The 27,479-nt window shown below is 38.4% G+C and overlaps 1 protein-coding gene across 5 annotated transcripts in view; it reads left to right on the top strand.

The window, feature by feature from the left end:
* adcy2b (adenylate cyclase 2b (brain)) overlaps positions 1-24,437 on the top strand; it is a 68,137-nt gene extending 43,700 nt beyond the window's left edge. For 2 of the 5 annotated variants that reach the window (XM_034705619.1, XM_034705618.1), the window contains 16 exons: positions 5,885-6,061; positions 6,141-6,181; positions 6,261-6,341; positions 7,243-7,312; positions 7,509-7,606; positions 8,284-8,368; positions 10,450-10,590; positions 13,678-13,806; positions 14,448-14,632; positions 17,068-17,152; positions 18,979-19,137; positions 19,736-19,882; positions 20,027-20,134; positions 20,856-20,970; positions 23,318-23,442; positions 23,530-24,437. In XM_034705619.1, coding sequence (XP_034561510.1) covers positions 5,885-6,061; positions 6,141-6,181; positions 6,261-6,341; positions 7,243-7,312; positions 7,509-7,606; positions 8,284-8,368; positions 10,450-10,590; positions 13,678-13,806; positions 14,448-14,632; positions 17,068-17,152; positions 18,979-19,137; positions 19,736-19,882; positions 20,027-20,134; positions 20,856-20,970; positions 23,318-23,442; positions 23,530-23,682 — 1,899 coding nt within the window. In that variant the 3' untranslated portion in view covers positions 23,683-24,437. The remainder of the gene's footprint in view (positions 1-5,884; positions 6,062-6,140; positions 6,182-6,260; positions 6,342-7,242; positions 7,313-7,508; positions 7,607-8,283; positions 8,369-10,449; positions 10,591-13,677; positions 13,807-14,447; positions 14,633-17,067; positions 17,153-18,978; positions 19,138-19,735; positions 19,883-20,026; positions 20,135-20,855; positions 20,971-23,317; positions 23,443-23,529) is intronic. The other 3 variants (XM_034705622.1, XM_034705620.1, XM_034705621.1) reach the window with 3 other exon arrangements.
* Positions 24,438-27,479: the final 3,042 nt, after the last annotated feature.

Here is a 27,479-nt window from a genome sequence, read left to right on the forward strand (position 1 = left end):
AGTGCGTCTTTACACCAGTGAGATTTTTTCAGAGTTTAACTCAAATAAAAAAACGTGACATTGTTTTGTTTTATATCGACCACTTAGCAGGATGAATATCATGATTAAGCAGGTATATTTTGAGTTTGAGTTGAGAAACATTTGTGGCCATTTTTGTCATTCAGTTCTATTTAGGTCATTAATGCACTGGTCCTCTGATCATTATTATTATTTAATTATTTCAGTAAGGCAGCTTCCTGATTCCTTTGCTGGCTCTTTTGTTTTTTTCTTCGCTCATTTTATATTTTTGGAGAAAAGAGAAAGCTGAGATGTTGCCCATCATTGTTACTTGGTTGCACTAATAAAGTGAAGTGCTGTACAGCTGTGGTTGCATTATTCTATTATCAAGTTGCCATCATTTTTAAGTATGTAAGAGATGATTTCATTGATAGCCATAGACTACATGTCTTTCAATGTAGACTTCCACTGAGAGGAACATATTAGACTATTTAGGAACTAAATTTAGAATTTAGAAAATGTCCTGGAAAATGATCTCTGGAAAAGAGTGGGAACCCTGTATTAATATGAAAACAGAAAGTCCATTAAGTTCTATACTGACTCCCAGCCAAACAGCACTGCAGTTAATCTTAAATAACTAGTTTTTTTCACATTTGAGAAGGCAAACAAAGGTACAGAGAAAAGGGTTTAATGATCAAAAAGAGATAGATAAAAACTTACTGTTAACAACAAGTACACAAAACACAAAATCCAAGAACCGTAGGGAAAGCCACAAGGAACAACATGGGGACAGGACACACAATAAACTAACACAGGAGAGGGGAAACAGAGGCCCAATCTCAATGTCCTCCCTAAGCCCTGAGCCCTTCTTGACTTAATTGACGTCAGCTGGAAAGTGATTGATGGCAGGAGGCTGTAAGGGCTCAAACTCTAGAACTAGAATGGGACAGCACTTTGCGACTTCTCACGTGACCTGCATGACGCCAGCAGCTCATCCTAGCGATATTAGAAATGTGTATTGCACAATTTTGACTTTCCTCAAATTCAAGGCGCTTAAGGGACTGACTGTCATGTGATTCAGTCTCTTACCGTACAGACTGCTTAATCACAACATTTAAAATATATAAATAGGCTATATAACTACAAATGTATGAATTATAGGCTACTGTATACACATATATGTGAAGATAAATAGATTAAGGCTGTTTTCTATATTTATACTTACAGGTAAACTTCAACAAATTTCATTGAAACTTTCATGCTTCTGTTTTACTGTCGCACTTTTTTTTTATTTCCATGTTACGGTGCTTGTTTGCCTTTCCATGCTCGTGGGCTTCCCCTAGGAATCCCGTGTTTCACGTCACAATGCTATGAACTCTGGGTAATTCCCTTACGCTAAGTCTGCACAAATGCCCACTTATGGAAAGGGGGCATAAAGGGCTCAAAAAGTCAGTGAGAGATCCCTCACACACTTGATGATTTCACAGTGGGACAACCCTAAGCCCTCACAGACTTAGCGGGAATGCGTCTCAAAGTCAGTGAGTGCTTGAAGGTGGATATTGAGATTGGGCCATAGAAATGATACACAGGGTAACGAGCAACAGGTATGGACACAGGTGAAACTAATGAGAGCAATCAAAGTGGAGGGAAACACACAAGAGCAGGAAGTAAAACTAAACCAGACACACAGGGAGCAAGAAATACAAAATAAAACAGGAAACACAATGGACTAGAAACACACAAGGAATACAACACAGGACAAGGTACTGAGAGACACAAATAAGACTTAAGAACTTACGACTAATACAGAATATAGGCCAATGAAACACAAGGTAAACCTACAACTATATGACAGGAAATCAAACAACACAAAGGCAATCAAAACTGAACAAAAGCAACACGACAATTACAACATTCAGTTTTGGTCACAGCTGTTTGTTTTATTACTTGATTTTTCTGTAGTTACTGATTGTGAGTGTTTAAGTTTTGCACCCCTGCTGAAAGTTTTTGTCTATAGATAATTACTATTTGGATATGAAAATTATGCAGAATAAACTATCATTTTTGATCATGTTTGAATATATACTCACAGACGTTGTTGGTTTGCAGAGGCACTTACTGCCTATGGCAGGTGTTCTGGGTCGTGATGACATAATGAGCCTAAATGCAGAACTGTTAGGGTCTATTTTCAGCACCACTACTTTAGAAACGTTTCGATTTGCAGGTCAGGTTAAACACAAAAGATCCCACGCCACCTTTTCATTCTGCCAAGAGCACAATAGGCAGCTAGACAATTTTTGACATCATGATATGAAGTTTAGGGAAAGAAGTTTGAAGAAATGAAGCAGAACAAGTATCTTCTGAAATTAACCACATCAGGTGTGTAAAGTCAGCTTTAGCTTGAGTAGAGTGTTTTATGTTCCTTGTCACTGCTTGAGGAAGTGTGTGTTGTAGTGTGGATTTATACTGTGTTTCCTGCAACATTTTGCAGATCCACTCGTCAAACCAGGACACAGTTTGAGGATTTATAGGAGTTTATACAGTTTTGTAAACTTACAGAGAACATCTCAATGCAAAATGTGTTGCTGGTATCCGGACTGTAAATTAAAAATCTTTTTTTTCAATCCTTTACCCTCCTAATCCCTCCATTACCTATTCAAGATCAAGAGGCAACCTCCAGTCTCAAATATGAAGCCTATGCGAAAGTGCTAAAAACTGCAGTACATTGAGTGTCCACTTGACACTGGCTGCAGAAACACCGGAAACCACATACACACCCGTTCAAAAAAGACGATTTTTACAGCAGAAATAAACATGATTACAGCCTGGTACAAAAAACTGTTCTGGTTTGAATAGCTCATCTCTCTATCGGCAGGCACTGTACAGGGATGAATTTTCTTATAACTCAGTATTGTTAGAAGATATTAAACTTAAGAGTTCTGCCCAAATAAGGGCTTGGCTGACTTGATTGACAGGCGGGCATCCTGTAGCTATTAGCAAAAAGACTAAAGGCCCGCCTCTTTACCTCACACTGGCGGACAAAGTTTGGTTGTGTTCAGCATTTCCAATATGGCACCGGCTGACAATAGGCTTCAAAACAGCGCTTCGGAAACAGATGGGTGTCGTCAAGGATGCTACGTTCATTTATTTATACAGTTTATGGCCAAGATGCACCAACCCTGATAGATTCTTACATTAATGCCTCTTTTCCCCCCTGTCTGGCATTTTTTATGTCCACTTTCTGCTTTGGTCAAAGCTCATTGTGAATCTTTTTGGATTGTCAAAAGTCACATCAGTGAGCCAAAAAAGTCACTAAGACTTTTCAGGATCCAAATCTGCTCCTCTTTACATTTTCATCTTCTGATTTCCTCATGAAGGAGCTTGACAGAGGTTTACTTACCTTGATCTTATAACTCAGTACTAAAAGTTATTGGTATTTTAAAAAGTTGCATTTGTAAGGAATTGAGCATGTTTGTTTGTCATGTGTAAAGTCAGAAAAAGTTGAGTTCATGAGCATATCTTTCATGACATATTCTATGTAGTTGTTACTCTGGTAGTTGTTTTCAGGTTTGGGTCTTTTGGCGATCATGCAAGCTGCATGTGATCATCTGGCTGTTTAATACCACTCTCTGGTGTCTGCAGTGTATAATATCATATGTAAGTACAGGCCTAATTAACCTGCTCTGTTTTATTACATGTCCTTTTATGACATAATGACCTTACAGGAAGTATGACAGATCGCTGCTCCTTGTCCTCAGGGTGTTTATGAAGCAGATAGCTTTTCAATAACCGATCAGATGTTGGTGAAAGGCTGTGTTTGTTTCATGAATGGATCATGGCCAAATATGGAGCGTGGAACGCAGTAGGTGTCATCTCCGCTGTCATTGACATTGATTGTCACTGTCAGAGCTGTTCAGTGCACCCGCAGGAAATGAACACTGACATTACGGACAGTGGTCTATTTCAGTTCTCATGGGTTCATGTTTGGTGAGTCACAACACCTGTCTCTATCAGCAATTGAGATAAACCACCCAGGGAATGGAACCGGAGAAATCATCTGTCTAACACAGATTATCCGTGTTTTTTACAGTGTTGCGGAAAAAAGACAAAACTGTACTCTGTATGGCTTAATGCATGGTAGTGTTTTTGTCAGCAGTGAAATGGTGCTGTGTTTGTCAGAGGAAAGCACTCAGCCGGGATAAAAAGAGAACAACTTCATTCTCCATAAGTGTTTTAAGCGGCCTAAAGTGTTGTCAGGCTGGTAACAAATGTCAAGAGCTGTCAATTGACCACTGTTCCCAAAGAACCAAGTCCTTTTTTACAGTAAACTCTGTTAGTCTGAGCATGTTTTTCAGAAAAAATGATGCTTTGTACATGCAGTCTTTGTAGAAAGCTATATAATGTGTTTCAAACAGCAAGTGTTGTTCTATCACTGTCTCATTGTGTTTTATCATCTTTTGGTCCTTGGTGCATACTTACATGTTAGTTTGCTGAGCAGAGTTTGAATAAAAAAACGTCTCATGATGTTTGAGTGTCAACACAACAACAACACAGTAAATGTATCCTCTAAAGATAGATGTCTGTCACTGAAAAGATAGGTTTGGAATTCATTGCAAATAAAATAACTCATGCTCATTTCACCACACTGATGAGTTCCTGCTGTAACCTTAATTGGTCTGCTCAGATCAAAGTTCATGTTTATGTTAACTGCCTACTTTGGATTTAATTAGTAAGTCACAAAGTAAGGAACACAATTCACAGTGTCCCCCAGTGGAAGTACCAAAATAAAAGCTTAGTAAAGGGATACAGATATCCAAACCATAGTCTTTCAGATTATATCTTACATATATTTGTCACAACAAAAAGAGATGTGAAAATGCTCATAAATAATCCCCTCAATGTGATGACCTTAGACGTTTTAGACCTTATGTGGAGAAGTGTTGCTGTTATTTTCAGTATGCACAACTTTACAAACGGTGTCCCGTATTGTACAGTGTGGCGTTGGAAAGCGATTGACAAACATATTAACATATGTTCAGTCAACTTTAACAGTGAGAATTTTGGCATCCATCAACTCATTTATGTAATTTTAAAGGAATTTAACAAAGCTGCTCTATCAAGAAAGCTAAAGAGACAAACTATCTACAAGACTCTTTATCTAACCTGCGTTTTTAGAGGCTTGATGTTGAAATATAGTCGTCAAAGCTGCAGAGAGGAGAGCTGATGACGGTTAGTTTACAGTTAGCTGAACTTCCGTCTAGGCATTATTGGAATTTCTTATGGTAACCAACTCACACTGCGTACCTGCGAGAGTGTTTTATTATTATTTCCATATACGAAATATAAGTAGAAACATTTTGCAATACAAAAAATCAATACATTTGATTGTTTGTTTTATAACAGTGATAAAAAAAACTAATAACATAGTATGCAGCAAACCAGTCTCCATCGCATACTGTTTCCCACAATACAAAGTGCTAACATTCCACTTCTTCTTTTTATCCATATATGATGGGAAGCGCTCAATTTTTAGGTGCTGTGAAAATTATTAAATACCATATAAACCAATTCCTAACTTTTTAAATCAGAAGTGATGCTAAAGAAGCAGTTTCTCTATCAGCTTGGACGCTGTTTACTTCCACTTTCCGAAACTGAAAATCCAGCGACGCCTGACCCAGAATACTGCAGAACAGATCCAACAGAACAGTCAGACTACATACTACCTTCAAACGCAGTATGCAGAACATACTGCATACTACATTCTTGGGTAGTATGTAGTGGGTGGTTTGAAAAACAGCCATAGTCCCACTGTGCTGGATCGATCATTCAACCCACACAGGAATATGAATGAACACCTTTTCCCTCTTCATCTTCTTGGTTTTCTCAGACTGAGAGGCACAGCCCCCTGCTGGGCGTCCGCTCTCGTCCCTCCCTGGACGGCGGGAAGATGAGGGCGTCTGTCAGAATGACACGATACCTGGAGTCCTGGGGTGCAGCCAAGCCCTTCGCCAACCTCCACCACAGAGACAGCATGACCACAGACAATGGCAAGATCAACACAACTGTGAGTACAATGCAGCGCTCTCTTGTCTTACCCACACAAATGCAGACATCATGCACTGACTGTCTAAGTTCTGTTTCAGGATGTTCCTATGGGCCAGTACCACTTCCAGAGACGAGAGAGGTGAGCCAGCAGATACACTGCTTTACAACCATGACACATGTTATCACGTTAAATCTCTCCTGCATCTCTTATAACCCAGGTCCAAATCTCAACGGAGGAGGTTTGAGGAGGAACTTAATGAGAGAATGATTCGCACTATTGACGGCATCAACTCACAGAAGTATGCAAAATATCTGCCAACATCTTATTAAGTCTGCATCACTCTTTTTAACTACTGTTGCTTCACATAAAGAGACTCCCGGTGTTGAATAAGATAAGCATCACGATCAGAGGAATCAGCAGTAATCACATTTGTGTGATAAGGATGCTTTCATAAACTCAAACCACAGAACCCTCTGAAATAACGTAACGTCTGCAAGTATGTATGCAATGGATGTATTTCAAAAACAGTTTATTTAAATCCTTTATAGTTAATATATTAAATGGTAATTAATAAAAATAAATACAGACATTTATGTATTATGAGACATAGCAAAAAGTTTAGTTGAATAAACATCCAATAAAAAGTTACATTGGACATACTTCTAGTTATTTGGTTATGTATTTATAAAATGGAAATCAATCTTTATTTGTATAGCGCCAAATCACAACAAACGTTATCTCGAGACGCTTTAACAAACATAGCAGGTCTAGACTGTATGCTATGTGAAATTATTAACAAAGACCCAACACCAAGACAGGATAAGACTCAGTCTTATCTAATCTTAATCCACCATGAGCATTGCATCTTGCAGTATTTATCTATTTACAGCGGTGAGGAAAAACTTCCTTTAACAGGCAGAAACCTTGAGCAGAACCAGACTCATGTTAGACAGACATCTGTCTCGACCGAATAATAGGTATAAAAGGTGTTTGTCCTACTACATTCAACATACCTTTGCTATTTTAAAACATTGCTCAGTATAATTAAAACAGTCTAAAATAGTAATATTTACACATAATTCTCATATTAATATTTGATTCACTTATGTATCAAGAGGGGAATAGACCAGATACCACACAACACACCACAGAACCTGGTCACTCTGTGTGGTCTGACTGTGTTTCACATGTGTCTTCAGGCAGTGGTTAAAGTCGGAGGACATCCAGAGGATCTCATTGTTCTTTCACAACAAAGCTCTGGAGAAGGAGGTAGGCAAATGCATACAAAACACCGGCCAGCGTTGTTCACCAGGGAAACGGATCAATAGACATGTTTAGTTCAGTGAAACAAAAGTCACTCAAGAAGCAGCATTCCCTTATAGAACACATACAGCATAGTCCACTATACAGTTTTATCACGTTTCTATGTTATTTCCAATGATTCTGCTCTTTCTTCTCCAAACAGTACAGATCTACAACGTTACCAGCCTTCAAGTACTATGTGACCTGCGCCTGTCTCATATTCTGCTGTATATTCATAGTGCAGGTCCTCGTCTTGCCCAAGTAAGTCTGCAGCCCATCTCAGGATTTACACCACACTTCCCCCTGTAGCATCAGCACACTCCAGCTGTGGCAGCGAGTTGATGTGAAAAAGTCATTAGACGCCAGCTGGCTCGTCAGCAGGGACACACTGACGCTGAGGAGGGAGGGGGGCAAGAGGGAGAATGCTAAAGAGCAGTTTGCGATAAAAAGGCACCATGTCTGGTAGAGAGTGTAGATCAGTTGAATCAAAGTGCTGCACCTCTTTAGTGACAAGGAGACAAATCCACAGTTGTGCTGATTTAATGCCTTTGGTAGCCAAGGGTATAGTTTAGCTCATGAGTAGTTATTGATTGTTTAATTCACCTTTGTCTTTCACTCCTTTTGTCTGTGCTCAGTTTGCTGCTCTGATGTCACATTTAGACGTGATTGATGACGGCGTGGTTCCTAAATCAGGAAACTGTGTTCCTTCTTAGAAAAAGTGAAACATGAACATAAGTGATTACGCATCACCTACACTGTGTGGCTGTGCAATCCACAATTGTGCTTACTCAATGTAAATGGACTGCAGGTCTGAGGCAGAATACATTAGAACCTTCATTACATTTATTGGCCTGGATGGCACTGCAGAGGGCCAAGAGGAGCCAACTGGGATTAGAGTAATGTGTGCGTGTTTGTGTGTGTGTTTGTTTTTGTTACAGAACTGCGGTGCTGGGGATCTCCTTTGGCCTGGCTTTCTTGCTGTTGGCTTTGATCCTGCTACTTTGCTTTGCAGGTCACATTCTGGTAGGTTTTCTCGGATTCATCAGTAAATATAGGAAAACACACACACCACATGCTCACTTATATATGCACAAACACACAAACCAGTATTTAAATCAGTATAAATGTATATGGAAACACAAACATGGTGTAAATGGAAATGTTATGGATAGTGAAGTCTCCTTTAAGCAGATGACTCTGTCAGTTTTCATGCAGGATGATGTTTTTGGCTTGACGTCTTTCTGGAGATATGTGTGATACTCAATAACTTGCCCATGACAATAAACTTATTCAAAGGAAACTGAAAATAACATTTGTCATATTGTCCCTGTCAGTCAGTCACCTTGTATTTCCATATTTAATCATTTCATTTTTTCCCCTTCATCAACTCTATTGATCTTCCTTCATGTCTGTCAATAGGCTTCCTAAATTTAACAGATGAAAGTATTTTTTGTAGTTGAATCTTATGCAGTGTTTAGTTATGTCAAAAACACATTTTCTTACTTCCTGTAAAGTACTGGTTTTGGAGATACAAGGTTGATGATATTATACATATGTCTGTATGTGTTTGTATGTGTGTAACCATACATGAGTGAGCATAAACAGTACATCTTTGAATCTTTGTCTTTATGATATTAAATCAGATTATTTACTTTAACAACATGAACCAGTCTGAACTTGAATGTTTAATAAAATGAAGGCCTAATTTTTCTGCAAAATTCCCCACACAACCTCTTAAGACTGTAAAACCACCACTTCTTCAATATTAAGCAGCTGACAGGATACCCTCTGGTAGTTTTTAGTGTGTACTATCACAAGATGAAATATTGACCTTTCATAAATTATAGAGCCTTGAAAAGTTTGGCCCTTAACTGTAAAACTACTATAAAATGAAGAAAAGGTTACAGCCCCTGATTTTGCTGTGATCAACCAGTCTGTTTTTAGTTTTTTGTAATTTGTGGCTGTTTGATGTTTGTCCTGTTTTAAAAGTGTTATTTTTTATTATTTAAATGGAAATGGTTGTGTCTAACAATAGCCAGAATTGACCTTTGTCTTTCCTGCACATTAAATCAGTTTACCAAAGTCTGTCCACGAGATCTGCATTAACATCAAACAACGTAAAAACTACAAAAATGTCCTTTCTCTCGACTTAAATTTTAGCTTACCAGGATACTCCCAAATAATAGCCAAGTTAACTGAAACTGGGCCAAGATTTTGTCTTTACAAGAAGTATAATTGAACTGTTTAGCTACAGTACAGTGACTTTTTCTATAACTATTTCCGAAAAGCTGACCAGTGTTTTAATGAAGTCATCTGTTGCCAGTCTAAAACACAGCTTCTTTGACTTGATGCATCTTTAAATGCCTTTAAAACTAGTTCTCCAATCAACACACAGCCGTAAATCACCAATACAAGTAAAGAGACAACTGCAACAACCCCTGACAAGTGATTCATAGACAATCAATGATTTCTTCCTTTAAAAATACATTTCGCTCCTGAAAGAAGTATTATCACTGTGAACACAAGGTGCGTTCTTATTAATGGAGTTATCAGTAACCTTGGGTCTGACCTACATGTCAGCTTTACACTCTGCTTTATGACAGGTTTCTAACCATCAATTCATCTCTGAGCATGTTTTCAATAAAGTCTCCTGTTGTTTCCCATGAAAGGGCTGACACACTCTGCTTTTGTGTGCTGAAGCTCTGTGTGAAGGTTGTTTTTTGTATAAATAATGATTAATGTTAATTATCAAATATGTTTCATTCTTTTTTCCCCCATGGTAAGCGCATTCACAACCACCAAACAGGATACATGCAACTTGTGCCCTAATGCATCCTCCTTCAAACTGTGAAGACATTTTATATTCAGACTAATATTACTTATTTGGTGTCAGTAACAAATCCAAAACACTTTATACACAAGAGAAAATACTTTTTGATAAGTAAGACATGGGTTAATGTGATCTTACCCGTGCAGGTGATTTTATAGTACGCACCCCCACTTATGGCATAACTTTAAGAAATGGGCCATCTGTTTCATCAGCCCTGAGTTTTAAGAATCACAGACTCTGTTCTAACACTGTCTCTGTTTCTTTGCTTCCTCAGCAGGGGGGAAAGGGCTCATTCTGCTCTCTAACCTGGTTCCCCACTTCCTCCCGCATCATCGTAACCAATAATCCCTGGCTGCGATTGGTTTTCACCATGACAACCACTGCTCTCATACTAGTGATGGCTGTCTTTAACATGGTAAGTAATGTTACAAGATTAAGATGTATTGTCGTGTAGTACTGTAGTGATAAACATGGTCATTTTTATTATTTTATGATGCCATGATTGGATTGAGGTCTTAGTGAGGAGAAAAATGTTACAACGAAGATATAATAGGAGAAAAAGACCCACAAAAACATTAGAATTGAATACAAACTGTTGACACTTCCAGTAAAATAGATGTGAAAAACAAAAAAGCTGTTAGGAAATACTAGTCTTGTGAACCCAAGAGCAGAACACAGGGACTGAGGCAGGTTGAAGGCTTGAAGAATTTATTCCTGATACCACAATGTAATCAAGAGTCTTAACTTGCTTCCAATGAGTCCTAAGGTCCGTTTGTGTGTGTGGGTCCAGAGTAGGAGAGGAGTGGAAGGCAGGCAGGCAGGAGTACTGAAGGTAGCAGAGTCTTCGATCTGGCAGCTTGGTGGAGTAGGGGCCCAGTATATGTAGCCCAGTGATTGGCAATGACATGCAGCTGCTCACCAACGCCTGCATACCTAATTCCACTCCTGTAATCAAACACACACACACACACACACACACACACACACACACACACACAAACACACAAACACACAAACACACAAACACACAAACACACAAACACACAAACACACAAACACACAAACACACAGGGAGAAGAACGAAGCCTCCTGGCTAGGATGAGGTGGAGGGTGTGACAAAAACACTCACTACGAAAGTGTTGCGTATGTGGAACTTATTCAATCAGGTTATTTCTTAAATTTTACATCAATCAAGTGCTCACTTCATATGTGTTTATACTCAGAATACAGAACTACTGCATAGAGCATGAGTAACTAGCAGTTGTTTCAACCTTGTGCTCTTTAATTTATGTCATTTATTCTCCATTGCTCTTGTTTTGTTCCACTACCGTTCATTTTTAATTACCTGATGACAATGGACCTCATTCATCAACTGTTCTTGGGAGAAAACGTCTCCTTAAAGCCCACTTATCCAGTCTCCATAGATTCTGGTATTCACCAATGTTTCCTTCTCTGGGATTTGTTCTTAAGTAAGAACTAAATCTACAGTCACCCCAGAGCACACAAATGTATAGAAACATGATTACATTTAGTCAGCTATTGTTCTTATTTAAAATGTTTGGTCTGATCTGCTTAGAAGTACATTTTGAAATAAACTAAGTACCTATGTGAGATTTTTAAATGTACTAAAGAGAAAGCTTGCATTTCATACAGATCTTTAGCTGACAAATCTGTCTCTTGTTCCTGTGTTTTACGGGAGAAGCCTCTGAAATAAATGTATTTTTAAATCCCTTTTATTCTTAAAGACGTATGGACAGTATCTCTGGACTTTTTTCACTCAGATTTGAGTTTCATCCGTTGTGTATCTGTTTGTGGTAAACATTCAGTTTTCCTGACTTATGCTGCTCAACATGACTTGTTTAAATCACTTAGTTTATTGTTGACCTCTTGCAGCACTACCCCCAAATAACAACAACTGGACTTTTTCTTACATTTATACCTTATTTCAATATTTTAGTTTGGTAATTTGCGATATCTCTGTGCCTCTGCTTTCAATCCTGTGTGATTTCTGTGTGCACAAACTCCTTCAGCCTCATGATCATATTGGCATTGGACAAGCATTAACTTCTGCTAATTAATAAAAAACAGGTAGACATTAATTAGTTTGGGAATAAAGGTATAAATCATTCTGTAGTTTAAGAATCTGATCATAAATCTATTTTAAGCTTTTTTTCAGAACTTTGAATCCGAGGACAATATTGGTCAATTAGGCCCAATAAGAGCAGCTAAAATTTTACAGTGACTTCCTTGTTAAACCCATGAAAAGGGATTCACGCGCATGAACACATAACATGTCTTAAGAACAGGCCATTTATCTTTGTGAATCAATTAAGTGCACATCAAATCAAATGTGACATAGAAATAAGTGCATATCCACAGCTCATGTGATGAACTTCAATTGGTGAAAACAAGAAATCAAAACACTTAAACGAGGTAGCTGCTCCATTCTCAATTTGGTTCAAAGGAGGAATATGGCTGAATACATAAATCATAGGAACTTAAAACCCATCTTTATATTTAGTCCTGCTTATTTATAAAACTGCCCTTTGAATAAAAAGTCTGCTGCTTAAAAATAAAAATGACAAAGTGAGTAGAAGGGGCCTAAAATCATGGTTAGATTTCTTTCGGTAAGCCCCGTTTGTTTCTACTTACCTGCGTCCAATGAGTCAGATAACCCACAAATACAAAATTCATTACTATCGCTACACTGATGACACTGAAATATATGTCCCATTAAAATACAGTACAAATGACTCAAGTCAGAACTCATTCATCATCCTCCCAACTCGTCCAATTAGCCTCCATGCTCCTCTTTGGAATAAAAAAAAGACTTTGGGACCAATTAAAACTCTTAAAATGAGTGGGTGGGGGGTTGTCATTCCTTTTCAAATGTATGAAAAAAACATCTTAATTGTATTTTTTAATATTGTACATCTTTTTATTATTAAAAAAAAAAATTAAGTTATATTTTTGGGCATTTTTGCTTTTAATGGATAGGACAGCTGAAGGGAGAAAGGAAATGTGGGGAGTAGAGAATGGGGGAAGACATGCAGCAAATGGTCAAGGCTAGAATCGAACCTGCAACTTCTGCGATGAGGGCTATGGTCTCTGTATCTGGAGCGCGCGCTTGGACCACGAGGGCAACCTTGCCCCCCTCCACCTTATCTAATTGGTAGTTCACTACCTCACAGGGCATCCCTCAGTCACTGCTGCAAAACTCTCACAAACACAAACATGCACACATCTGAACTGTTAATGCACACAGCAGCTTTACATCCTCTCAATTTTCTCACCTCTGAATGTGTCAGCCCTGTTGGCATCATCACTTATTCGTATGTTTTAAAAAGTTGCTCCAAATGCTCTTCACCTTTTAACTTGTTTTACCTGCGATTCTGTTCTCAACGACTAGCTTCTTTGCAGCCTTTTACAGTTTAAAACCAATGTCAGTCGATTCAGGTAATGGTCCATTTTCAAGCCCTTCATCCTTTCTTGTTTTTTCAAGTTCTTTGTGGAGGATCCAGGAGGACCTGGAGAGGAGGTACGGACAACTTCTCCACCTGTAAACCTAACTAACGAGACCCTGTTGGACAATATGGAAGAAAACTTTGGGGAAAACAAGTTTTACCTCCCAGTAAGTACAATATTAATAATAATGGGTAAACAACATGGGATGGAAAAGAGGGAAAATGTATTGAATCAATGAACAGCAGTTTTCAGAATGAACTGAAATGAGTCGAGAGGTTTACAAATGTGTATTTAACTAATTCAGCTTTCATTACAACATTGGCTGTGACACTCAAAGACACATTGTGCTTAACTCAACATAAACATATTTGGATCACATGGTAGTGTGAAAGCAGAATGGATATCTGCTGCCAGGCATTTGTTAAAGCAGCCTCTCATTATTCACTGTTACAAAGATGTGTGTCTTTACTATTAAGGAAAAACTGCTCAAGACAGCCATGTCAAACAAGGCAACTTTTGTTAAGTTGTTTTAAATCTATTGAGAGAATAACATGAATTCAAACCACAAAAAATAGATTCAATTTAAATATTGTTGACTGTAGTCACCAGTGGTATCAAGTTGTCTGACATGGGGCTCTGGCTCAAAGCGTTCATTGATTGTCTGTCTCTTGTGGGCCTTTTTACACTGTATCGAGATAAAGACACACTATTATTATAAGGATCCAGTCAGATTATCATACCAGTATTACATTTTTTGCTTGAACCTCTTTGAAAATCACTCTTTATGAACTCTCCTTCCATCCACAGTACTTTATCTACTGCTGCATCCTGGGCCTGGTGTCATGCTCAGTGTTCCTGAGAATTAACTACGAGCTGAAGATGGTAGTGATGCTGGTTGCAGTGGTGATCTATAACATCATTATCCTCCAGACACACGCCTCCCTGTTGGATGGATTTAGCAGAGCACTGTACCAAACAAATACGCTGGATAGGTAGCTGACAACTTCACTGTACACGCAAACAACTATTAGTCCCTCCTTAGGTCAATGTTGTCTGTCTACTCTCTGACCTTGCAGTGCAGAATATTATGACTAATGAGACTGAACCCTGGTTTCTAGAGGGAAAGGTACTGCTGTTGTGGCAATATCAATCACGACTCTTGAACAAGTGTAACTCTTGGAGAGCCGGCAGATGCAGAATGAGATACAGCAGATTGTCTAATGGAGCAGAATTCATTTCTCACATCTGACTGACAGCTGGAGCGCCACTGCTGAAAAATTCAATAATGCAAAAAAAAATCATAGAAAGATGAAACACCTGGAGAGACATACTTTTTCCCCATCTACCATATTTCTCTGCATGTTTCTGAATCCAACTTTGGCTTTATGCTGCTTTTCTGAGGCACACCATCAATTTTGAACATAATTCAATTGAATAGATCTCATTCTCATTCATTTCAGGACAACCCTAGTAGCAAGGTTTGGCAACTTCAAGAATTCAGATAATGCCCACTGCAATTTAAATAGTTAACACAAGACAGTGGTTGGCTAAAACATCAATCCTTATATTTTCTTTGAAAATTAGTTTTTTTTGTCTTGATGTCAACAAGTCCAGGACTAAGTACAAAACCAACATATACAATAGTCTGCCTCCTAGTACAATTATCACCCTGTCTGTGACAGTCAGCACAAAGCTCAAGTACTATATGAACCCCCAGTGTTGTTGATACATTTTAATAACTTATTATAACTAATGATATGTATTGGTGATAACAAACATAATTGCATAATTTGAATGACTGAATTATGATAAATTGTAAAATGTTAATTAGAACACAGTTTGAACATAATTTATCATTTAAAATGTTTCCTTGAAAATACTACAAAGACAACAAATCAGATGTTGTATTTTTCCTTTCATTACATCTCCAATCGGTGACAAGTAGGGACCACAGGCAGGCCAGTTTAGACTCCTCCACTACAGAGCTTTAGAGTTGTAGCGCGTTCGGAATGTTATTTGGCGTTGTAATGCTAAAATATGCCAGGTCTGCCCTGAAGAGGGCATCGTCTGGATAGAAGCATTTGTTGCTTCAAAACCTGTAGCAATCGTTCAGCATCACAGGCGCTGGCTTTTGAACCGTGCACTGAGAACCAACCAGGTGGACCCTTGCCTCTTTACAGAGGATGCAGTGTCCATGATTTCCAAAAAGACTGTCACATTTTGATTTGTCAGACCACAGGACAAGTTTTTGCTTCATCTCTGTCCATCTTTAATTGTCTTGGGCTTGGAGATGTTTGTATATTGTTTCCTCTTTGCATGGTTCAGTTTTAATCCAAATTTGTATTTTTTATGAACTTTTTTTGTTCAGTTTCAACATTTGATAGTCTTTGCATTTTTTTCAATCAATATAAGAGTTTAAAAGATGTGAAACTTTTCTAAATCTGAATTTATCAAGCTATTTATTGTTAATAAAGGAATTAACATGATCTAAATGTTATTTAAACATTCTTAATATTATTAGGTTAATTTAGAGGGGTTGATATTTTAGAATAGAATAGAATCTATCTTTGTTTTCATTGCACATGGTACAACGTAATTGAAACACAACCCATTTAACAGTGCAAAAAGTAAAAGGAATAACAATCATAAAAACTGCAGACAAATATAAACACTAAATAAACAAAAACAGAAAAATACACAGCATTCAACATAATTGCACAGTAATTTGCATTATGTAGCATTAAGTGCACTAACTGATTTTGAATATTTTCATCAGATTTAAAAAAGTCTGCTTCATAATCACACAATCTCAAATGTTTTTATTTTAGGCGTAGCATATTCACACTCTCACACTTTATAATTTCCTGTTATGTTTCATTTTGAAACCTTTCATTTCATTATGTCATTTTTGAGTGGCTAACTCAGTATCCACTTCCCTTTGTTATACTCACACACAGGTAATCTGCTAAGCTCAGTGGCTATTGTTGAGCTTGCCAGCTAAAGAGGCATCGTGGAATAGCAAAAAGGTGTAACAGTCACATTTGTGTTCCGGTCATTAATTGAGAAGTAATCAAATAAATAAATGAAAAAAGCTTCAGTTGTTATGAAAACTGATGATGAAACAGGAGGGAATAGTGCAATGGTCAGGGACTATTCACACCACATTTAGAGAAGCATTTTGATGCCATATGTTGGGCCGACTCAAATTAAACTGCAAAACTGGTGTTTCGTGTTCAAGGTTATTTAAGGTCATGCTACCCAGTGTGGCTCATTTGTTGTTTTACAATGAAGTGTAACAGCAAATAAGCAACACCAATGAGCACTGAGGCATAAGTGAAACCAGGCTGTTCTAACACAGAGAGTTTTTCAGATAGTTTTTTTTTTTTCAACTGTTTGATGATCATATTTTCTTTCTTAATCTTTCCAGACCAGGAGTACTGAAAGATCTGAAGACGATGGGCTCTGTGTCTCTTTTTATCTTCTTCGTCACCCTGCTGGTGTTAGCGAGACAGGTCAGTAGTCTGAAAGTTTGAAATCAAAGTCACTCAAGTTAAGAAGCAAGTGAACCCACATTCACACACACACACACACACACACACACACACACACACACACACACACACACACACACACACACACACACACAAACACACACAAACACACACAAACACACACACACAAACACACGCACCTCAGATGTGAGCTAAACTCGGTCGACACAGATTTAGTGTTGGTGCTTTATCTTTTCGGGGTATCATCCATCAGCTCTGACCCCAAAGCAGCTGTCCTGGACAGAAAGACTCTCCAGAGAGTCTCTCACTCAAAACTGAGGCTCTCGGGAGAGTCATGTTTGGTCTAAAAAGCACCATGTGTTGTTCTTATTCTGGGTCACTGTCAACATAGAGAGGATTTGTACTGGAAACAGAGGTATTCTATCATAAACTCTTTTCCACCATCGTTTCTTATTCTGAGCTAATTGGGTTCTTTCTGTGGTTTATGTTTGTTATTAACTTAAGACACCCAAATACCTCATCAGCTATCACCAAAAGAGTCTGACAAAAGGTCTGTTAGTGAGCTGTCGCTAAATAATAATAATCTTTTCTAAACAATTTTACAAATTGCTTCACAAAGAAGAAGAAATACAAAAAAGAAAAAAAAAATGAAGATCCTAAACTGCATGACAACACATCAAGAGCAGAACAACATATTTACTGCATCAGAGTTAAAGGCTTCTGATGCAGAAGAGGTGTTAATATGATGGCACAAGAGCATCTCACATGGCATTAACAAATTTGCCTTGCAAAAAAATCCCATAATCAACTCTAATGAGTCCATTTTTAGCAATTTAGTCAGTAGGAGGAGAAAGCAGGTTAGCAGAACGAGGCATCTGTAATTCTTCCCTCAAGAACAGATGCGCGATGGAGCAAAGCTCATTTACAGGCTTGTTAGCTGGTTTCTCAACAGCATCTGAAATGAGCTCCAATTCTTCTGGCCTATTTTCTAGACAACTTGAGGAACTTGAGTTCCTCTCCTCTCAAGATGTGCAAGTGCTGAAAATGAAGACACATATGGTGGTCCCTACTAACTATCCTTAGAGGGTTATAAGCTAGTCATTATTTCTACTTCAGCCTCAGGCAATCAGCACTATAGGACCAGATCTGAGCTCTGTGCAGTAAGAGCCTACACTGCTGGAGCCCTCTAAATTGGCACCATGCTTCAGTCTCAGGGGAACAAGTATTCAGTGCAAACATACATCATCCAGACTTCTCACTACACTCGTGAAATGTATCTCACATGAGACTGACACAGCTTCCTCATATTCGTCTGTACATCCATACACTCTATAAAGGGACCGGCCCACACATAGCCAGAAGCTTTCAGATATATACGAGGTGTGTTCAAGGGATCCAATCTGATACAAAAACACACACTCCTGGAATGTTTTGACTCTCATAAATAGCTAACTCCCTTAAGCTTTAATAAGCAAAACATTAAAAAACAAACAGTTGCTATCTCTCATGCAAAACAGTCCTGCCTGCTTACCATGTCCTTGAGCAATGAGAGCAAAGCTCCTCACATTTCCATCGTTGCCTCATTGGGATATTCATTTTCTATAAATACCAAGTAAGTCTTAAGGTCTCAGTAGGTTCAATTTTCTCAGAAAACCTATACAGTTTCTATACAGGACACAGCTCCTCATTTAAAGCTGACTCACTCAACCTTGTCAGTTACTTTCCTTGGTTTTGGCACGGGTTTCGTCTGTGGCCTGAAGCTTTGGAGCAGAGTGCTGGGTGTGAATGACACAGGTGTCTCTTTACTCTGTGTCCTTCTGTAACAGAATGAATATTACTGTAGGTTGGACTTCCTGTGGAGGGACAAGTTCAAAAGGGAGTGCGAGGAGATAGAGACCATGGAGAACCTCAACAGAGTCCTGCTGGAGAACGTGTTACCTGCACATGTGGCTGAACACTTCCTGGGGAGGAACTGGAAAAATGAGGTAAAAAATCTAACATTGTGTTTTAGTTCTAATGTGTTATCAGTTATATAAGTCAAAGGATCATTCAGACACTGGAATATATTCTTATTCTCTTTAATAGAGTCTTTTTACCTGTAACCAGAAACCAGTTAGCTTAGCTGAGCAATATATGATTGAATCTCATACTTCATGTATTCTGTTGATACACATCTTTGTCAGCATGTTACTTTGTTTTCCCTGTTACATGTTGTTATCAACGTAGCCCACTTGATTAACCTACTTTCCATTCGTTACGTTCTCTGATTTGCTCCACTACTGGATATTTTTGATCACACTTTGTACCTTTATTTGCCGTACTCCTACATCGGTCTTTCCTGTGATGAATGCTGTCACTATTCATCTCCTGTGCTGACCCAGTGTCACCACCGAGATGATTAAAGTTGTACCTTGTTTATGTCAAGAGTCAGTGCCATTGTTCAGTGTTTTGCTTTTCAGCTCATAGACCTCCTTTGTGGTTGAGAGTCATTTAATACACAGAACATTCATCTTTACCTTTCCTCCACTGATGCTCAATCAATACAACACATCCAGCTGTTATGTTACTCTTGCTCGTCTTCAGGATCTTTACCATCAGTCATACGAGTCGGTGTGTGTGATGTTCGCCTCCATCCCAGACTTCAAAGAGTTTTATACAGAGTCTGATGTCAATAAGGAAGGACTGGAGTGCCTCCGTCTTCTAAACGAGATCATAGCCGACTTTGATGAGGTAAACGGCTCTCACAATAACAACCCTGGCTGTCTGACAATATGAAAAAATGTCCAGAAAATGTGCCATTGTTTGGCAGATACCTAGTTATTTCCTCCTTCTGTGTTTGTTTTATTATATTCCATATTCTTCCTGTGTTCTCAGCTGCTGTCCAAACCCAAGTTCAGTGGTGTGGAGAAGATCAAGACCATTGGGAGCACCTACATGGCTGCAACTGGACTCAATGTGACACCAGGACCAGAGAGTATACAGGCACGCTTAAACACATAGCACTTATGCACGCACATGTGTACATAACAGCATATCTTTACAGAAATAGAGGGTTCCATGTTTAATCTTCATTGGAGTTAAAGTTCTGACTGTCCAGCTTTCATTAGGGCTCATATTTGTTCATGGAAGACAAAGAGCAAGTGTTTTTTTGTTTTTTTACCATGCTCTCTCCATTTCAGCATGCCAGGACAGCTCTGGCACCCCACGATTATATTCAACCAACTTGTCAGTTTTCATTAGCAGTCACAAAACAGGGAAAAGCTCAAGCATCAAAGTGTTCATTGCTGTCCTGATACATTGGAACGCTTTGTGTGGGTTGCACTTTGAAAATTGTGCCACACATAACATTAAAGCATCACTGATTCATTACTACGGCCATTTACAAACATCAGAGTGGCCACTGCAGCACATGAGATCATCACACAGAAATAGGGCAGCACATGTTTTTCACTGAATCTCCTGGATTTGTCGAAAAACTGTTTTCTGTTGTTTGTTGAACCTTAAACTTATAAACCATTGCTACTATTACATATGAGATGAAACAGTTTAAAATAGTGGCATATTCTCTCATTCTTGTAGAAAGAGTTTTAGACAGAAACAGTTATCAGTGTGTGTTTTCTGCTGCCACTGATAATTTGAAAGTGACATATTTTTTAAAGTTTGTTCAGAAAGCACTTGAACTTGTTTTCTGTATTTCCCTCAGGAACATGACAGACAGTACATGCACATTGGCACCATGGTGGAATTTGCCTTTGCTCTAGTGGGGAAGCTCGATGTTATCAACAAACACTCCTTCAACGACTTCAGACTCCGAATTGGTGAGAAAATGTCTTCAGGATGAAAGTTCAGGTTTAATCCTCAGGATTGATTAAATTAATGTCTCTTCAGTCTCTGTATTTGTCACACTGTGGTGATTCAGCCAATGGCCCATTAGGAGGAGTATAGAGTAGCCTCTCCTTCAAGCAGCAACCTCAAAATTTGAAGCCCATGCAGAAGTGCTAAAAACTGCAGTTCATCGAGTGTCTGCTTGAGGAAACCACATACATACACCACATACACACCTTAAAGTACAGTAGAAATTAACATGTTTACAGTCTGGTTCAACAAACAGTTTAGGTCTGAATAGCTAATTTCTTTCATTTCTCTATCAGTACACACAGTAGAAGGGGTGATTTTTTTCCAGAGATTTTAAACTTACAAGTTTTGCCCAAATAAGGACATGGCTGACTTGATTGACAGGTGTGCACCCTGCAGCTATTAGCGAAAAGGCTAAAGGCCCGCCTCTTTACCTCACACTAGCTCAGACGAAGTTAGGTTGTGTTCAGTATTTCCAATATGGCAGCCGCTGACAATTGGCTCCAGGAACAGATGGGTGACGTCACGGATACTACATCCATTTATTTTACGGTTTATGCTCTCCCTCTATCCCACTTTCGCAGCCAATCCGGTCCCGACAGACAGATGGCTGTTTACTAGTCATGTCTCTCTATCTCTAACATCTCTCCCCTCCAAGCAGTCCAATCCTATTCAAACCTTAATGGTCAACATTCAATTTAAGAACAATTAATTTAAAGAAAGTAGGATTTGGTGAGATTTGCTTTAACTTGGTTTGATTTGATGCAAACTGATAATTGAATCCCACGTTATTTTTTACTTCATATAACTGAGATAAACACTAAAGACAAATTGTCGTCATGTTAATAACTTTTCCAAAAGACAAAAGATTTAACGTACAAACTGATAAAAATAATTAATAAACGGAAGTCTTGATCACACACAGTTGTATCACTATGGGGGTCATAACTCCAGCAACACTTGTAGTATAAAGAACAACCTTATTCTTAGACCAAAGCATTTCAACTTGTGGCCTTCATCAAGGTCAGAGTAAAACATACAACAGACATCATTTACATAGGATAGGTTTAAGGCCATCTTTATACCTATCAAGTATTCTGAGTTCTTCCCTCTGGGGATGGTGCGCTTTAAGGTTTCTTTTTAGGTGCATTGGGTGTGTTGAATTTGACACACACATGTTAGCCAATAGGACTACTACAAATGTGGGTTGGGTCTATGGACATGAGGCTACAGGCCAGTTGTTGTCCCAGGTTGAGTTTCCAATGAGGGATCTAGGTGATGTTGAGTCCATAAACAGTGCTTCACTTGTGCAGAGAAGAGATTCAAAAATGGGGCCTGTATGATGTTTTTTAGGCCTACTTTTAAAATCCATTGTCTCACTATGACAGGTAGTTGGGTGGAGGATTATAAGAAATTGTTAAAAAGGAAAACTTGGCTGCTCTGAATATCTACCTTCATGGATTTTGCTGAGCCCTGTTAGCAAGTGACACAGAGTATTATGTTTCCAAGTGACAGAAAATAAAAGCCAATTAAACATAGAAACAAACACTATCTGAGAGAGGGTATTGTGTCACATAAGATGGAAGAGCAGTGCATTCAAATTGTATCAAAAACAATTGAAGACATTGTTTTTCCTCCTCAGGATTTCTCTGTTATTGCTGCTTTCTTTTAATTTAGAATTTTTTAACTCAGTTCTTACTTTAAGAAACGAGAGAGAGAGAGAGAGAGAGAGAGAGAGAGAGAGAGAGAGAGAGAGAGAGAGAGAGAGAGAGAGAGAGAGTGTGAGAGTGAGAGAGAGGGGAGAGAGAGTGGAGAGAGAGAGAGAGAGAGGAGAGAGAGGAGAGGGAGGAGAGAGGAGAGAGAGAGAGAGATGATACTAATGAGAAAGGTAGTAGTAGCTGTAGCAGCTGGAGTCTGTTGCGTCCACAGCAGCACACTGACTCAGAGGAACCTACGAGACAAGGGAGCTCAGGGACTCCAGAAACTTTAATGGGACAAGGAGAGATAAAGTAAGTGATGTGGGGGAACAGCTGTCCTGTCCATTAAAGGCGAAGATATCACTTAAAAAAAAAGAGATTGCCGTTCCTTCCATGAATAAGAACAGACAATGAAACAAAGTGCATATCTAAAGAAAAACAAACAAGTACCAAGTTCAGTACCTCACCAAGAGAAGATACATCATACCTATAATTACCAAGTATAGCCATATGTGCCTCTAAACAGCCACAATATCTTAATAATTGCTACTTTATTGATGAATGATTATTTCTAGGAACTTAATTGTGTTTTTGGTTTTGTATTTTTCACTAGGGATAAACCATGGGCCAGTTATTGCAGGAGTTATAGGAGCCCAGAAGCCTCAGTACGACATCTGGGGCAACAGTGTGAATGTGGCAAGTAGGATGGAGACCACTGGAGTACTGGGAAAAATACAGGTGGGATGTGTAATGATATGCAGATGCATGTCTGCAAGTATGCAAAATAACCTCTAATTCAAGTCGTGTTTGTTTCTCTTTGCACAGGTAACAGAGGAGACAAGTCATATTTTATCAACACTTGGGTACATGTGTTCATGTCGCGGCATCATCAATGTGAAGGGCAAGGGAGACCTGAAGACATACTTTGTTCACACAGAGATGACCCGCTCTCTGTCACAAGGGACTGTGATGCCTTGAGCAGAACACGCTTACTGAAAAAATAAGACTTAAGAACACAATCACACTCAAAGTGGCTGTACGAGTGATTTGCCATGCTCTGTAACTAACACCCATTACCAGAGGACAGCAGTACAGTGGATAGACCCAGTTTTGTCCCCAGCAACACAGTGTAGAGCAGTGGTGCTGAGAAGTACGGACACAGTCCTCCAGTGCTGCTTTTTGGACCCATTTTCATCACTCGAGTGTAAACAAAGGACAGTACTCTGAGGAGTCTCTTCACTGTGTAAAGGAGTGCCTGACTTAGGAGAGGTTTGCTACATTAGTGCAGCCCTGAAGGACCTCAGTCACCTGTCTGTACAGTAGTAGTGGTGTGGATCTAATTAGCCATGCCAGTGTTGCAGTGCTTCAGAGCCTTATACTTGAGCAAACTGAGCTGCCTGCCGAGCTGTGCTTTTTTGTATCTGCCTTGTTGGCACTGTGTGCCGGTTTTGTTCAGTTTTATTCCAAATGGATGCTACAATAGTTTATTGTCATATAACGCAGCTCATGCCAGCAAGTTGCCAGTGTGGTGGGTAGTTTGCCAAAACCTGTGAATTGTATTTATAGCTTCAGGGCTGCCTTTGTGTCCCACTGAAGCGGAGGTGGACTCAGGCACAGGATCCAAGAGGAAAGTAGAGGTTTCTTTTTTATAATTTATCTGGAAACAAACCAACAGCTATGAGTGTAAATGTTCACTGCCATCCTTTTGTTATTCATTAAACATTTGATATAAATAACTTGCATCTGTGTGTGCGTGTGATTGTTTCAGTTCATGAAACAGAAGTGAACTATGAAAGAATCCTCACAGTCTGAACCAGTGTATGTTCATCTCATAGAAGAGACTAAAGTTCCCCAGAGTATTGCTTTGAATCAGAAGACATACGGGTTTACATTTGGCGTATCTATTTATTGCAATTTAACATGACAGAATGCATCAGAAAACTGGTCTTTAATGGTACATTATATTACTTGATCACTTTCTTTTACAAAATCCATTCTTCCTGTGAACACTGAGCAGAAATATTAGCAGATGAATCTTTTATATGAGGTGTGAAGTATTTGTTTTATTTTCTTCATTTCACTCACTATTTTCCTTTTCCTCAACACCTTGTGTGTTAACATTCAATCTTTTTAAACAAACACTGCGTTTGTTACACTAACCCCTAAATACTGCATCAGTTCTAAGAATAAAGTCTCTATTTCTGACAGAGTACAAAGGCAGAAGCAAATGAGAGCTGTCTGTAATTGTATTGTGTAGGAGGTTGGTCTCAGTTGCGTGGGTTCAGGATTTATTCAGAATCAGAACTCAAAAATTCAAGTGATACATAAAAAACTTTGCATCATGTAAAGGTAACACAAAATATAATAAATGAGAACTCAAATATTAGCAATATTTAGTGACTTGGAAGAAGTGGTTATGGGTTAAGTAACTCTTTCTGACTCCTTCAGTGTAAGTCACTAAACCAGAGTTCTCAGTGGTGCATGCTCATGTGACAAACCTAGCATGTTAAAAAGTTCACATTGTACTCCCGTCCAGAACATTTAGTTCCCAATAAAACAAGCTTTCTACTGAAGAAGGAAATTTGAGCTGCAATAAGTGGAAGACATTTTATTTAAATTTATAGACCATCTGAATTTACTGAATGTGTTCTCAGCACTGATAGAATCAAAACTTTAAAGCAAGAAAATGAAAGTTAGGCTTCCTCATAAATGCCTCTGCTATTTCCCTTTGATTTAATCTCTAGGGTCTCTTGCTGGATTGAAAATATTTGTCTTGCTAGTAACTTCTGTATGTACTCTAATAAGAAGTCATCAGATTTAATGGTTGTTGAAATCATTTCTGTTATTTTTTTTATACAGAGGATTCATTGTATAAACTCAAATGTGCACACAACAACACTGCTTTATTTTGGACTGCTTTCACTGTGATTGAACACTTCAATCTCATGCAGAAGGTTTTCCAGCTGTCCCATTAGTCTTCGTCCTCATTCCAGGGGAAGCCACAATTACTGTTAAATTCAGATTTCATGACATCCACTCGTCTGTATTGCGGGTTAGTTTGAAGGAGGAGAGGAACAGGATGTGGCCGTACTCAGAGGAAGACAGCAAAGGAACATCTCTGGATTCTTCCCAAGGTTGAGGAGGACAACAAGGCAGAGAAATTATCTATTTACATCAGTGAAAATAGACATCACAGAGTGTGCTCAGCAGAGGGTGCTCAACTGTTGAACACTAAACCATAACAGTGTCATACCTGTCAGATAAATACTCTCTGTAAATATACATGTAGATATACAATGCAACAATTCTCAAGCAGAATTCCATATTTCTATTTTTTGTATTATTTAACTTCTATTTTATAATGTAAAACTACCTCTGCAACTCACCACTGCACTTTATCATATTATTTTAGCCTGTACATATTAGTCAAGCTATTTGTTGTTTCTTTGTATTTATAGCTAAGGTTATTGTTATTATATTTTCATTTTATTTTTTTATTGTAGTTCTTATTCTTATTCCTATTCTTATGCCTTGTACAAAGAGAGCACAGTTTACCAAAGTCAAATTCCTTGTGTGTTCAAGCATACTTGGCGAATAAAGCTGATTCTGATTCTGATTCTGATTCTGTATTGCTTTAAGTATTCACAGCACTGTCTGCAAATAATAATATCAAACATTCTTCAAACAAGCTTTTTGTTCAAGAAATTAGCTGACTGAGTAACTTTGTGTTGTCTTTTAGATGCCCAGTCCATTTATCAATATATTAATTGAGTGTATTTAATCAGGGTATTGCACATTAAACAAAATTTCAGCATTACACATCATTGTAAATATGCTGGAATTAGCCGATGGGTGCTAATTCCAGTTTTATACTTGCATGAAACAAAAACAAACATTTTAATATAACAGAACATGTTGCAGAAGTTTGCAGGACATCACACAAAGTAACTCACAAACAATGTTACATACAAAATGGACACTTTTGTGACATAACAAAAAAAGATCCACTTACAGTAAACTCATCAGAATATAAAGGGGAGCCCAAAGTCCCCGGGAACGCACATCAAAGGAGGAAACGTCTATTACTCATGAGTACATAACTGTACGTACATGTTTTAGGTTTTTTTTTAAAGGTTAAGTAGATCTCACAATCCATGGTTCGTGCTGGTAATTTGTTCGAGGACTGCATCAGAAAGGACCACCCTCTCTGCTTTCAGTGACCCAGAAACTCTCTGTGAGCTAGATTTCTTGACATGAATATTTACTCAATGGGGATGAAACAGAATCAAAAGCGTTCATAAAACTTGGAGATAAATACAATATGTCAGCCACCACATGGTGGAAATGCTAAGACTTATAAATATGGAACACTTTGACGCGCTCTTTCTGAACATGTTTTCATATTCGACTGACATTCAGAAGGCGATGATGTCAATAACATCTTAAACTTGAAGATGCTGTTTGCAGAATTAAGAGGGACTTTCTCCTGGTGTTCAGGAAACTGTGAAGCAGAGCACCGATGTCTTTAAAGCTGCTGTTGGTAGTCGTGATACAAACATCAGTTCTGTCAGAGATTTCGATTGTCAACACTAAATTCAAATTCAAATAGCTTTATTGGCATGAAAGTTAAAACAATATTGACAAAGCATAAACAAAATCACATCAAACAATATATACAATCACAAATAAATCAACAAGAGTTTACAACTATTAACATCAAAGGTTATTCAAGATAAAATAGTAGGCCTATATTCAATATATTTAGATATTAAAAC

Source organism: Notolabrus celidotus, chromosome 16 (assembly GCF_009762535.1).
Source record: "Notolabrus celidotus isolate fNotCel1 chromosome 16, fNotCel1.pri, whole genome shotgun sequence".
Lineage (NCBI taxonomy): Eukaryota > Metazoa > Chordata > Actinopteri > Labriformes > Labridae > Notolabrus > Notolabrus celidotus.